At 41.0% G+C, this 14,812-nt stretch overlaps 1 protein-coding gene across 2 annotated transcripts in view; it reads left to right on the top strand.

Moving 5' to 3' along the window:
- The first annotated feature begins 3,728 nt into the window (after positions 1-3,728).
- The window catches only part of Dipk1a (divergent protein kinase domain 1A), a 111,187-nt gene continuing 100,103 nt past the window's right edge, over positions 3,729-14,812 (top strand). Inside the window, exon 1 of one of the 2 annotated variants that reach the window (XM_004841258.4) lies at positions 3,729-3,866. In XM_004841258.4, the coding sequence (XP_004841315.1) occupies positions 3,813-3,866 (54 nt within the window). In that variant the 5' untranslated portion in view covers positions 3,729-3,812. The remainder of the gene's footprint in view (positions 3,867-14,812) is intronic. The other variant, XM_087213128.1, reaches the window with a different exon arrangement.

Here is a 14,812-nt window from a genome sequence, read left to right as displayed (position 1 = left end):
TCTTTTCATTTGGTTCAAACTTTGTCCTTGTGATTCTAAATTACATCCATTACCACAAGAAATCCCAACCTCGCAGGTCACCCCTCATCTCTCATCTGCTGAATCACTCAAGGCTCTTCACATCTTCTGCTCTGAAGCCTTTCCTCACCATCCCCAACTTCTGAGACTCTTTCACCGTGCCCTCAGTATATCAGCAGGCAATCTCTTCTAGGATTGTTTCCTTTACCTTCTCGTTCTATGTCAATCTGACCCAGCTCTGTAGATGCTGATGATGTCCCTTCAGACTTCCCAGAGCTGCATACCACTGGACTTGGGGGTGGGAGAGGGCTCGTTCTTGCTCATCACTGCTTCTCCACCAGGGTACTCCACCCTACTTCCTCCTCTGCACCATATTTCTTTTTGAATTCATGGTCTCTAACATTGTCACTCACTTTCCTTATCGCAGAGATCACTATGTCTTTTTCTCAATGACTTGAGCTTTTGCTACTGGCATTCTTCCCAGCACTTCTCTTGTCCTAAGTCCTGCTTTTAATATATAAATTTATAATCCTGACCTTGACTCTCTTCCAATGAGCCTATGTTCCATACCCTTCATCACTCACTGCCACCCCAAACTAGACTTTATTATCACTCTTTCATAATTTCAATTTCCTATATCCCATTCTGATATTGTTGTGGTCATTCTGCAAACAGGATGGACTCCTCCACCTCAATTTTGGCTTGGACATCGAGGGTAATGATACCATACATGCACCCAAAGAAAAAAGGTTTATTACTCAGATCATGAGTCTCTCTGGGGACAGCAGGTCCCCAGCTGGTCCATAAATAGTTTAAGGGAGCAGAGAAAAGAGACTCTTTCAGGGTTTTATGGGGGATGGGGGATGGAACTTCCTGCTTGCACCAAAGGCATCTGGTTTTTCTTACCACCTTGCTCAGATGTGCAACAGAAAAGGAAGCGAGTAGTAGGGGTTAAAAACTGAGTCAAACTCTTTATTATACATCTCTTCTTTCCAGATCATTTCCTCTTTTCCCTTTACTCCTATAATCTCTCCTACCTATACAACTTATTGAGCCTTATTACCTATTTCAACTTATTGAGCCTGCCAACTTTTCATTGTCCTCAACCTCGTCATATCCACTCTTCTTTCTTCATTCATCTTAATTCTATGGTGAATCGTAATTACTCCCCTGCTCATGTCTTGCTCCCCTCTTCTTACTCTTATTCCCTTGGTTAAATTTGATTAACTAAAATTCTCAGCTACTCTGAGTCTTCATCCTAGCAGCTGATTATTGCTGAAGAAAAAAAGCACAATCACAGTGACTCATCCTACTTAAATGTACATTCATGAACTCAAGTGGGCCCTTAATGACACTCAGCAAACACATAATTTTTTTCAACTTTTTTCAATCTATATTTGACTGCACTTCAACCACAAGTTACTGTCCCTTTTTAGGGCTCCCTTTGGAGGATAATTTCTCAATAGAATTGCCTATATTAACCCTTCAATTCCTTTCCTCCTATTTTTAAACCCACTCTCATTAAATTTTTACACCATTTCTCTACTGAAATGTTATCAATGCCTAGATCTAATGGTCAATTCTCAATCCTCACTCACATATGAGTACTTCCTTGTCTTTTTCTTTCTTTTTGCAGTTTCAGGGACTGTACCCAGGGCCTCAGCATGCTAGGCAAACGCCTCAGCCCTATGCTACATCCTCAGCCCTTTGTTCTCCTACATCATGTCTGCTACTTCTCAGTGTCCTGTGCTGGCTGGTCCATTTCTCCCTCAATTTGCATTATCCCAAGACCTTAATCTAAGATTCCCTTCCTTCTATTTACACTCACTCCTGCTCCTTTGGTGCTCTTATCCAGTCTTACCTTTAAATACTATCTAAATGCTGATATCTCTCTTATACCTCTAGCTTGGACCATTGTGCTAAACTCCATCTCATATATAAAGCTGCCTATTCAAGATCTCTACTTCAATTTTTTTGTTTGTTTTGTGTTTTTTGAGATAGGATCTCTCTAGGCAGTTCAGGTTGTCCTTGAACTTGCTATGTAGTGCAAACTGGCCTTGAACTCTGTGATCCTCCTGCCTCAGGCTCCTGTAAGCTAGGATCACAGGTGTGCGTCAGGATGCCCGCCTCTCCACTTCAGTTTCTAATAACTATCTCAAATGTAACTTATAAAACTGAATTCCTGATCTTTTTTCCTCAAACCTACTTTACCTGTACTGTTCTCTATTTCCCTTATATTTTCCCCATAACACCTTATCAGGTTTCTTATCCTATATGTTTTTCTGATTATTGCTTCTCTCTCCCACTCCTAAAATATCCACAAAGGTAGGGGATTTTGTTTGTGTATATGGCCAAAACAATTTGAACAATGTCTGCATACGCCATCAATATTTGTTGAATAAGTTGGTGAAACCAGTGGAATCTATCCTTACCCTACTCAAATTACTGGTCTAACCCAAAATGAAAATCAATGAAAAATGGGTTAATCTCCAAGCAACAAAACACCAAGGTTAAAAACCCGGGCTCCAGAGACGGAAAGCACCAGAGCAAGGGTTATGTAAAAACCCACGTCTGAGTAGAGAGGTGTGCTTCTGGGGAAACCACTTCTCAGCAACAGCCCTGAATGAGTTCTAAATAGCCACTTAAACTTTGTTGGCTTCATGTGAAAACGTGGTATGTGGGGTAAAATGAAGTGAAAACCGCATCTTCCTCCATAGAAGTCATTCATATCAACAGCTGTTCTCTTACCAGGGTGGCTCTCTTTGCCTTATTTGGACCTAACTGTCAAAAGAAAGTCACCACACCCAGTGTTGCGTAGCCTTAACTGAGAAGCTATGCCACGTCTTAGGGCTCCTGCTTTCAGAAATGTATTCAGTTCAGCATATTTTTTTTCCCCTTCTGAATCAGGGTTCTGGGGTGGGGGTAGGAAAACGCCGAAGCCGTCTTGAAAGCAATACAACACAAAAGAGTTGGAAATGTACAACAGTACTTTTTTTTTTTTTTTAAGGTGAAGACCAGAGGCGAACTGGACGTGGGGGGCAGGGGGCGCACCGATTCCAGCAGAGCAGAGTGCGTCCCTGGCGGGCGCAGAGCCCAATGCTCGAGGTGGGCGCGCCCTGAGTTCGGCAGACCCGGGCGCTGTCCGCGGTGGGTGCGGAGCTCAGACTTTGCAGGTCCTTGGCGCCAGGTGCCGGAGACACTGCCTTTTCCCCACTCCCACCCGCCGCGCGCGCTACGCAGAACCAGCCTGTCCCCAGGGAAGAAGCCCGGAGCGTGCTTTGAATTTCGATACAACCCGCCCAGACTCGTCCGGACTCCAGGAGCGGACTCCAGTCCCACACCCCGGGTGGAGAGTGGCGGGACGCGCAGCGGCGCAGAACGGAGCAAATGGCCAAGACCGCGCTCGCGGAGGGCTAGGGGCACGGCGGGCGCGGATTCCTGCCCGCCCCTCTCGGAGCTGAGCGTGCAACACTCGCGCTCCGCGGCGCCTCCTCCGCGCGCCTCCCCTTTAAGCGGGCGGAGCTGTTGGGTTTGTGTCGGCGGAGACGAGGCGCGACTCCCCTTTATGGAGGAGTCGGCGGTCGCTCTGACAGCAGCGGCGGCTCGGCGAACAGAGCAGGAGGCCGAGCCTCGGGCCGCCCGCCGCCGTCAATGCGGCTGGGCCGTGGCGGGGGCGGGGGAGTGGGCGGGCCCGGCCAGGCCGGGGGCGGGGAGGCGACGGGAGGCGGGGAGCCGGGCGGCCGGCGCTCGGGTCCGCCTTCGACTGCGGCGCGGCGGGGCGATGTGTGATTACCATGGCGAGGAGTCTCTGTCCGGGGGCCTGGCTGAGGAAGCCCTATTACCTCCAGGTAGGCCGGTGGCGTCCCGCCAGCCGCCAGCGCGCGCTCCAGGCCGCGCGGCACCGCCCGCCCTCGCACTCCGGTCTGCGCCCGCCAGGACCCCGCCACCCCCTACAGTCCGGCAACTGGCGGGGCGCCCTCCCCGGGCGCCGCAGCCCGCGCCCCCCCGCTGCGATCCCCCGCCCCGGCAGGCGCCGCCGGGAGCCCAGGTCGTCCCCGCTCTCCCCCGGTTCGCCCTCGCCTCCCGAGCACCCCAGAGCTCCGGCTGACCTGGGTGCGACCCCGCGCGCTGCCAGGCTCCGCGCCCCGCCTGCCGGAGCTGGGGATGCGCCGCCGCCTTCTGCCCGGGCTTCCCGGGCTTCCCCTCCCCGGTGCGTCCCCCAGGCCCGCTCTTTTTGACTCTGGGTCTCGTGTCTTCAGTGAGTGGTAGGAAAGGTGGTGTGTCATTCCTCCATATTTTAGGAAATTATGACAATTTGTCATATCGGTGTGTCCTTAAGCCTCGAAAAGCGGCGTGCGCCTCGTGCGGAGTCCAAGGATTTGGCCTGCCCATCACACCCGTGGTTTAAAAGGGAGGTAGAGATCAGGAGCCCCATCGAGACGATGGATATTTGCTTCTGAAAAGGAAAGGGAACAGTGGCTGGTGTGCGGATCTCCAGTACCCCAGCAGTACAAATCTAATTCTCAGTCATGTCGTGTGTACTGTTCGCGTGTTAATTTTTCATGATTTCCCGTTCCATCTTCTGTTCCGCCACCAGTCTATGCCTTCGAACCCTACTACTGCCTTCAGGTACTGTTTGGTCACCAGGGGGACCTAGTAGACACCGTGAGTAGCTGAGCGCAAATCCATCATTCCCATGGAAAAACAACTGCAAATCAATGCCTCACTTGGGTTAGCAGTGTTATGAACATTCAGAGGACGCTTTTCCTTCACTGCTTATATTAAAGGCTTAACGGTATTGGTAGGTTATTTTGGGTCACCTGGTGCTTTTAAAAATCATGAAAAAAGTTGAGAAGAAACCATCGTGGAGCATGTAAATCTTAGATTTGTGTTTGAAAATCGTACGTGTAGATCATCACCCTGAAATGAGTGAAAATTGGAAACATGATTTGAAAATTCATGATGTTCTGAGTCGTTGAAGTAATGCCACCAGTAGTAATTGTGCCTTGAGTTACAGTATTGCATCCTAGGCTAGAATTCGACTCAGCCAGGTAAATAACTCTTTATGTGAGTTTAAAAAAGAAAAATCTTTCCAGACTATTCTCAAAGAAAGAAGATTTTTTTAAAATTGTTACTAAAATTACATAGTTCTCTATGCTTAATTTCTTAGATTTGGTACTAGACTTTATTTTAGACTTTAAATTCTTCTAGCTATAAATGTTTTTCACAAATGTAACTGACATTCTTTGGCATTGCTGCACAAGAGCTGTCAGATGGGCTGAGTTAAGATTAGTTTTACAAATAGCTATGCTTCTGTAAATGGCAAACATTTGGCATTTCTGATTTCCTAAATTTGCACGTCATTTCTATTACCAAGTTAAGGTTATCATTTTAAACATTTTAAAAGGATATTTTAATAGTTTATTGCCATATAAAATAATTATTGGTCTAAAACTTTGTAGGCTATAACATTATAGTGCATAGTATTATAGATTTAAAAAGAAATATAAAACCTGGAAGTTAGAATTCCAAGTGACTAATATTTTATATAACATCTTAGTATTAATATTTATTCTTTATGAATTTTCTGTTATCCCTCACCATACTAATTAGACCAGTTTTTTTTTAAGGTCTTGAAGTTACTCAAGTGTCATATTTTCTTCCATTCTCTATTGCCTAATAAGTGCTTTTTACACTTCATCTACTGCCAGGTGCTTCAACCTCAAAATTGTTTTGGGCAAAGTCAAAATATTTTCAACTGAGACTATTACATGGCTACATTCTCAGCCATAAAAGGTGGAGGTAATATGTACAGTATTCCCTTTCCTTTTTAATATATATATTAATTTAATATGTATATTAGAATAAAATGATGTCCTTTAGGAACAGAATGAGGTATGAGAACAGAACTGAGTTCTGTTCACACTTGTTTTTTGGTTTTTTTTGTACCGGGAATCAAACTCAGGACCTTGTACTTGCCAGTCTGGCGCGGGTGCCACTGAGCTAAATCCCTGGCCCTTTGTTCACACTTGTGCATCTTGTTTATTATGACCTTGAAAAGTTGCTTAACTTTTTGGTTCTTTCATTTCTGTATCATAGAGATTAGAATTCTTAACTGACCAATAACATGAATGTAGTTGACTAAGCTAAATGAGTCAAATTTGTTTTATACCTTTACAGTTTTAATCAAAAAACATGTTAAAAAAAAAAAAAGCATGTGAACTTAAATAATAAATTCTTATAGGTAAATACATTGAATCCCCTCAACTAAAGGTTTTAGGCTTTCTACCCCTGCCTTTTATTTATTGAACATTTATTGACCTAGGTGCATGCTATGACTTATTGTATTGATTCAGTCAGTTACTTGGTACATATTTTGTTGGATGTCTGTCACATACCAATAACTGTGAGGCAGTGAGAATTCTGAGGGAACTAATAAAGCAAATAGCTTTGTGGTTCTCAGTAAGTTTAAGGTCCAGTCAGGGAAACAGACTTTAATACATAATCTAGTTGTGGTGGCAACCAGTTACAAGAGAAAAGAGGGACTGGGTGAGGTGTCACAAGCCTGTAATTTGAGCACTTTGGGAGGCAGGAGAATGGAAAGTGTGTGCCCAGACTGGTCAATTTAGCAACTCAGCAGGACTCTGTCTCAAAATTTAAAAAAAAAAAAAAGACTGAGGATGTTGTTGAGTGCATAGTTCTTGTGTTCAATCCCTAAAACCAAGGAAAGGACAAAAAGAGCAAACTGTTGATTGAGAGAACAATTTGATTATTTTTTTAAAATATACTAGTTTAGGGCTGGGGAGTTAGCTCAGTGGTTTTGCCGCCTGCTGCGCAAGCGCAAGGACCCGAGTTTGATCCCTGGTACCAAAATATATATATATATTACTTTGGACATTTTTATACATATGTAAAACAGAAACGAATAATGAATTCCATCTACCCGTCCATCTGCCCTGAATAATTATCAAGATTACATTTCATTCCCCATCCCCATATCCCTTTGAAAGAAAGTTGCTTTTTGTTTTTTGCTTTTCGGTACTGGGGATCAAACTCAGGACCTTGCACTTACCAGGCAGGCACGAAAAGAAAGTATTTTTGAGGCAGGCGGTGGAACCACTGAGCTAAATCCCCGGCCCAAAAAGAAAGTATTTTAAAGCAAATTTTGTATATCACATCATTTCATCTACATACCATAGTTGCTTTTCTTCCTAGTTATGCATCATCCTGAGAGTACTGACTAAATTTGATTTGCCATGGAGAGGCTTTATTGTGATCTGAAAGGGTCTCTTGGCAGGAACAAAAAACTCTTGCTTTACCAGCTTATTCATTTGAGAAATTCTTATACAAAAGAAACCGATTCTCATTTCATGTTTTGGGAGGACATCTTGGAATAAAATGTTTAAGTAACATGTCTGCATGGCTGTATTTTTTTTTTTTGGGGGGGGTACCGGGGATCGAACTCGGGTCCTTGTGCTTGCGCAGCAGGCGACGAAACCACTGAGCTAAATCCCCAGCCTGGCTGCGTTTTAATTTACAATGAGGCTGTAATTATTCAACATGTATAAGAGGTCTTATTTTGTTTGTCAGTAGGAAAAGTTTAGAGTATAGGACGGAACTAGATTTATTTCAAAGAGGGGAGATATGAAGGGCTTAGAGAGAGGAAAGGGAGCTTTCAGAGACCAGCTTTGTACACTTGCAGTTTTGCAGTTTGTCTTCAACTGAGTGAGATCAAAGATCACTTATGTCCTGAGGTGTTCAGGCCTTAGAACTTACAAATTCCTTTTTCCCTTATAACTTACAGGGAAAAACTTGTAAACATTTGACTCTTAAAGGAGCTTAACTCCCAGTGTTTTATTAATCTAGATATCATTGTGGTAGTTAATAACATTTTTAGAAAACTTAGAATTTTCTAATTAATGATATATAATTTCAGCTATGATAGGTATTTATGGGCTGATATGGGCAACTAACTAGTCACTGTGTTTACCTTTGTTTAGAGAGCATGTGTGGCATATTCATGTGGTAGAATACTATTCAGCGGAATACTATTCAGCAGTAAAGTGAAATGAAGCACTGATAATGTATCTTTTTTTTTTTGAGGCAGAGTCTCGCTTTGTAGTTTAGGCTGGCCTCGAACTTGTGGCAATCCTCCTGCCTCAGCCTCCCAGTGATAATGTATCTTAACACAGATGAAACTTGAAACATTAAATATATGAGACAAGCCATTTACAGAACATACTATATGATTCTATTCATATGAAATATCCAAAATGGGTAAATTTATAAGGACATAAAATAGATTAGTGGTTGTCTCAAGCCAGGAGGTTGATGGAAAATGAAGAGTGACTACTAATTGGGTAGGAGGTGTTTTGAGGGAGGAGATGAAAATGTTATATATAGTGGTGATGGTTGTACAACTTTATGAATGTACTACAAACCACTGAATTCTATGCTTTAAATAAATTATAGGATATATGAAATATGTCTCAATAAAACTGGAAGAAAGGAAGGGAGTGAGTTTATTCTGTGGTGGTCCTTGTGTTTGTACCTTGCTGCAGAGCCCACAAAGGCAGCTTTTTGGAGCAGGAAGCATTTGCTTACAGGGGAGTAGTACAGGCACACTGTGCAGCCTGAGAAGCAAGAGGGGCTGGGACTTCTCTGAAACGGGTAGCTAAGAAACAAACCTCTCATGGCAAGACATCATTCCCAGAGTAAACTAATTTACACTTCCATCCTTTCCTCTTATTGAATACTTACCTGGGAAATAGCACTTCCTGAATTGACCAAATATCACAGCTTATTGAACAGAGCAGAATCTTGTCTCAATGAGAAACTGTGGGTCTGTTAACTAGTTTAAATCATTTTAGGTGGTATTTTTCTTCCACTCACTGTACTGGCACATGCTGTACTGTTTGTGGCCTTCTTGGTTGTGGTAACCCAGCATAGCATCTGCATTTGAGGGTTTTTAGCAGTGCCTTTTCTACAAATTAGATCTGCTTTGTTTAGAGTTCACTCAGTCTGAATGAGACTGATAACACTGCAGCCCTATAATTTGTTGGATTTGGTTTAAAATACCTGCTTCCATCTCACTATCATTAAGTCCTGGGAGAATGAAAGTTAAGACAATTCAGGGCAATTCACTATACTTAGATTATATACATTTTCCACTACAGTCATTCTGCTCATGCCCTATTGCACATGAAAAGGTGATGCAATTCTAATGGAATTTGAAGTCTGAGATACTTGAGTCTTATGAAGATTTTCAAAACCTTTAGATTTCAAAAGTTTGATTTATTTTTATTTATTTATTTATTTATTTTGAGACAGGGTCTTGCTGTGTAACTTAGGCTGGACTTGAACTCACTATGTAGTCCAGGCTGGCCTCAAACTTGTGGCAATCCTGCCTCAGCCTCTTGAGTGCTGAGACTACAGGTGTGTGCCACCACAGCCAGCTAAAAGTTTTATATTTGAAATTTTACCTTAAAAATGACTCCTCCAGTTCTGCCACCTGCCTCGCAGGTGCAAGGACCCAAGTTTGATCCCCAGTACCAAAAAAAAAAAAGACTCCTCTAGAAATTTCAGTATGTGTTCAGTAGGGCTGTCATGAATGAATGGATAAAAGGCATGTTCTAATTAGGGTGTTGGTACTTGTTTAACATTTGTGATACTTGGCTCTTTGGGTTATATTAGTACTATTTTTCTAAGTAATTTGGGTTTTGTTTTGTTTTGTTTTTGTACCGGGGATCGAACTCAGGTCCTTGTGTTTGTGCAGCAGGCAGCGAAACCGCTGAGCTAAATCCCTGGCCCTAATTTGGGTTTTTTTTTAATGACTTAGTTTGGATATTTGTGGGATTTAGTGCCAGATAGGGTTACTGATATAGATTAAATGGTAATAGTGATAATTTTGACACTCTAGTAAGAATAATATGGTTTCTTACCCGTTTTCAGACTCTCAGATTTTTTTTAAATGTAAGGATGATTAGAGCTGGAGATTGTTTTCTGTCCCAGGAAGGCCATAGAGAGAAAAGGCCTATATCCTTTCCTTTGCCTGAAACTAAATTTTGAAGGCCGTGATTAGCTTTCTGAGACTGATTATGTACAGAGAGCATATGTGCATCTTATAATGTCCTAAAGTCAGACATCATATTATAATCTAGCCACTTCACATTACCATTAGATGCTTTTCTGCTATTAGAAACTCAAAGAAATAATGAATTCTCGGGCAAATTTCATTCTAACCACACTTTTTCCCCCAGTATTGGAAATTGAACCTAGGGCCTTCGCACTGAGCTACATCCCCAGCCTTTTAAAAAAAAAATCTTGTTTTGAGACAGGGTCTTCCTGAATTGTTAAGTTGGCAAGGCCAGGCTTGAACTCCATATCCTTCTGCCTCAGGCTCACAGAGTGCTGGGATTACAGGTGTGTGTGCCACCACACCCAGCTCTCACTACACTTTTTAAGACTAGAGCGCACAGTAGAAAGTGTTTCTTCATTGTAGTCTTTTAGTGCCCCAGGGGTACTTTGTTTTTTTAATTTAAAGTCTTAATTTTGAGGGCAGTTCTAAATTCATAGCATAATTGAGAGAAAGCAGAGAGATTTCTCATAGCCCCACACACTACCCTTCTTCATTATCAACAAAATCCACCCATATGGTGCTTTCTTACAGTCAGCAAAGCCACACTTAACACATTATCGCCCAAAGTCCATTTTTTACAGTAGGGTTCATTCTTGATATTGTATCTTCTGTGATATTTGACCAATATAATGACATGTATCTGTCTTACAGAGTGGTATCACTGTCTTAAAAATCCTGTGTTCCACTTATTCATCCTTCTCTCCCTACTAATCATTGGCATCCATGGATCTTTTTACTACTTCCATAATTTACCTTTTATCAGAATATCATATAGCTAAAATCATGTAGTATGTAGACTTCAGATTGGTTCTTTTACTTATTAATATCCATTTAAATTTCTTCTAGGATTTTCCATGGCTCAATATTCATTTTTTTAAAAAACAACAATATTAACCCATTGACCATACCACAATTTATTATCCATTCACCTATTGAAGAAAATCCTAATTGTTCCCAATATTTGGCAATTATAAATAAAGCTGCTATATAAACATCTGTGTATGGGTTTTTGTGTAGAGTGCTTTAGTTTTTTTATCTTGTTTTTTTTGGGGGGGGGTCTCTATAAAAAGTTTTATTTTGCCAAGGATGGTGGCAAACCTGTAATTCCAGCTACTTGAGAGGAGGACCCAAGTTTCGGGTCAGTCTGGGCAATTTTATTTTGTCTCAAAATAAAATAAAAATGTAAAAATGGCTGGGGATGTAGCTCAGTGGTAGAGTGCTTGACTGGCCTGGGTTAGACCCTGGATTCAATCTTCAGTACTGCAAGAGAAAAAATGTCTTCTTTTTTAGCAGGTAGGTACATTAAAACATTTTTGTTTCTTAAAGTTGTTTCTAAAAGCATACTGTACCATTTAAATGCCAACTTTTTACACTGTTTGATTGAAAAGGCAACCTTTTAGCATTTAATGTATGCATTTCTAGACAAATACTTTGTGAATAATTTTCCATTAAAATCTTTTAATCTACAAAGTATATGAGTTTAGAAATTTTTGTTTGGAGATGAGGTCTTACTGTATTGCCCAGGCTGGCCTTAAATTCGTGGTCTCAAGTAATCCTCTTGCCTCAGCCTTCAAAAAGGCTGGAATTTTAAGTGGGTACTACCATGTCTGACTTTGTAATGTGTTTGTTTGTTTGTTTTTGGTACCAGGGATCGGAGATCGAACTCAGGTCCTTGCGCTCCACTGAGCTAAATCCTCGGCCCCTTGCTTTGTAATGCGAATATGTTTCTAACCCAAAATGCTAGTAGATGAATTTATCTCTAGAAATAAAGTTCTTTTTTTGATAATTTTTTGTATTTAATGAAATAAAAGTTATTTCCTTAGTGTGGTCATGATATTACGGTTAAATTTCTGGTGTGTGTGTGTGTGTGTGTGTGTGTGTGTGTGGTTTTTTTGTGTGTGGTAAAAAATATGATTTGGGGCTTAGGATTTAGCTCAGTGTTGCCGCCCCCTGCCTCACAAGTGCAAGGTCCCGAGTTCAATCCTCAGTACCAAAAAACTTAAAAAAGATGTGAAATTCACCATCTTAACCAGTTTTAAGCATACTGTTAACTGCATGCACCTTACATGCAGCAGATTTCTCGAGCTTTTTATCTTGCAAAAGTGAAACTCCACCCATTAAACAACTCCCTGTTTACTACTTAGTACCTAGTTCTTGTTAACCACATCCTAATTTCTGTTTCTTATTAGTTTGATTACCTATATACCTCATGTAAATGAAATCATACAGTGTAGTATTTATCTTTTTGTGAGTGCCTTAATTCATTTAGCATAGTGTCCTCAAGGTTCATCCACGTTGTAGAATATGACAGCATTTTCTACTTTTTAAAGGCTAAGTAATATTCTGTTGCATATGTATATAGCACATTTTCTTTATACATTCATGATGGATGTTTAATAGTTTCTTCCACGACTATTGTGAATAGTGCTGAAGTGAGCACAGGAATGCAAATATCGCTGAGGTCTTGCTTTCAGTTTTTTTGAATATCTGTATGGGGCTGTTGGATCATACAATAATTATATTTTTAATTTCTTTTTTGTGGCACTGGATATTGAGTCCAAGGCCTTGTGCATGCTAGGCAAGCAAGTATCAATGAAGGTATACCATGAGCCCCTGTTTTTTGTTTGTTTGTTTGTTTTTTGAGGAACCTCCATACTGTTTTACATAGTGGCTGCATCTTTTTACATTCTTAACAGTTCACAAGGGTTACTGTTTTTCCATATCCCCTCCATCTCACGTTATTTTCTGTTTATTTTTTTTTTGGAGGAGGGTTGGCCACCCTAACTAGTATGAAGTAATACCTCGTTGTGGTTTTGACTTCATTTCCCTGATGACTAGTTGAACATCTCATATGCTTTTTGTTCTTTTGTATGTCTTTGGGAAAAGTTCTCTCTTGATTGTTTCACCTTGATGTTTATTCAGTGGGGTCATGGGGTTATTGTAATCAGAATTCCCCTTTCTTTCCTAAGAGCATTGAAGTCATGTTTGAGGATAGCTTTGTAAGACAGATTTTTTTTGTATTAAATTCTTTTATTGGTACATTGTAGGTATACAACACAATTACATTTCTCATTGGGAATTGTACCTTTATATAATGCACCTTGGTTCTTATTTTTTCCCCATTCCTAGCCCTCCCTTCACGCCCTCCACCCTTCCCTATTTACAAACACTTTATTTCCATTTTTTCCATTTCTCATCATTTTTTCCTTTCCCTTCTTTCCTTTCCCCTGTGCCTCCCACTACCCCTACCCCTTTGGACCTTTTATTCCTATTTTACATTATCGATTATTCATTCTAATAATTGGTACATTTTAGGTATACAATATAATGACATTCATCATTGGAAATTTGCACCTTTACATAGTCTCTCTTGGTTCTTGTTTTTCACCCTTGCCCAGCCCTCCCTTCAACCCCTCCAGCCCTCCCTATTTACAAAAATTTTGTTCCTATTTTTCCATTTTCTCATATTAATCCCATTCCCTTCTATCCTTTCCCTTAGCCCTCCCACTTCCTTCCCCTTTGCCCCTTTTCTTCCTATTTCACATGACCTATTATACATTTAGTCCTTATTTACACTTTCAGTCTCTCACACCAGAGAAACTATTCGGTATTTACACATCTGTGTCCTATTTATTTCACTTAAGAGTATTGCCTCAATGTACATCCACTTAGCTATAAATGTCTCTAATTTCTCATGTTTTATGGCTGAGTAGTACTCCATTTTATAAAAAAACTACATTTTCTTTATCCAGTCTCCAGTTGATGGGCATTTGGGCTGTTTCCAAGTTTTAGCTATTACAAACTGCACTGCTATGAACATGGGTGCACATATATCACTGTGGTATGATTCTTTTAATTCTTTGGGGAAGATCCCCAGCAGTGGAATAGTGGGGTCAAATGGGACTTGCAGTCCTAGTTGTTTGAGATATCTCCATACTGCTTTCCACAGTGGTTGCACCAGTCTACACTCCCACCAGCAGTGGAGCAGGGTTCCTCTTTCCCCACAGCCCCACCAGCATTTGTTATTGGTTGATTTCATGATAGCAGCCATTCTTTCTGGAGTGAAGTGGAATCTCAGCGTTGTTTTCATTTGCATCTCTCGAATGACCAGTGACGTTGAACATTTTTTCATGTATTTATTTGCTATTTCTACTTCTTTGTGTGAGAAATGTCTGTTCATTTCAGATGCCCATTTTTGGATTGGGTCTTTAAATTTGGGAGGTCTGATCTTTTTAAATTCTTTATAGATTCGAGATAGTAGACCTTTGTCTGAGGAAGAGCAGGTGAAGATTTTTTCCCACATTGTGGGTTGTCTCTTCACACTGCTGGTGGTTTCTCTTGCTGTGCAGAAGCTTTTTAATAAGAAGAGATCCCACTTGTTGATTGTGCTAGTTCACGGGCAACTGAGGTTTTGTTCATAAAATCTTTTCCTACACTGATGTCTTCAAGGGTTCTACCTAACCTCTGTTCCAACTGGTTCAGAGTTTCTATTTTAATATTTAGATCTTTAATCCATTTTGATTTTAGTTTAGTGCATGGTGAGAGATACAGGTCTAGTTTTAATCTTTGGCAAGTTGAAGCCCAATTTTTCCAGCACCATTTATTAAAGAGGCTATCTTTCCTCCAGTGAGGGTGTTTGGCTCCTTTATCGAAGAT

This window comes from Heterocephalus glaber, unplaced genomic scaffold (genome assembly GCF_053883595.1).
Source record: "Heterocephalus glaber isolate CG9 unplaced genomic scaffold, H.glaber_assembly_v1.0 deba00001442, whole genome shotgun sequence".
Taxonomy (NCBI): Eukaryota; Metazoa; Chordata; class Mammalia; order Rodentia; family Bathyergidae; genus Heterocephalus; species Heterocephalus glaber.
This window is presented reverse-complemented; position numbering and strand designations above follow the sequence as displayed.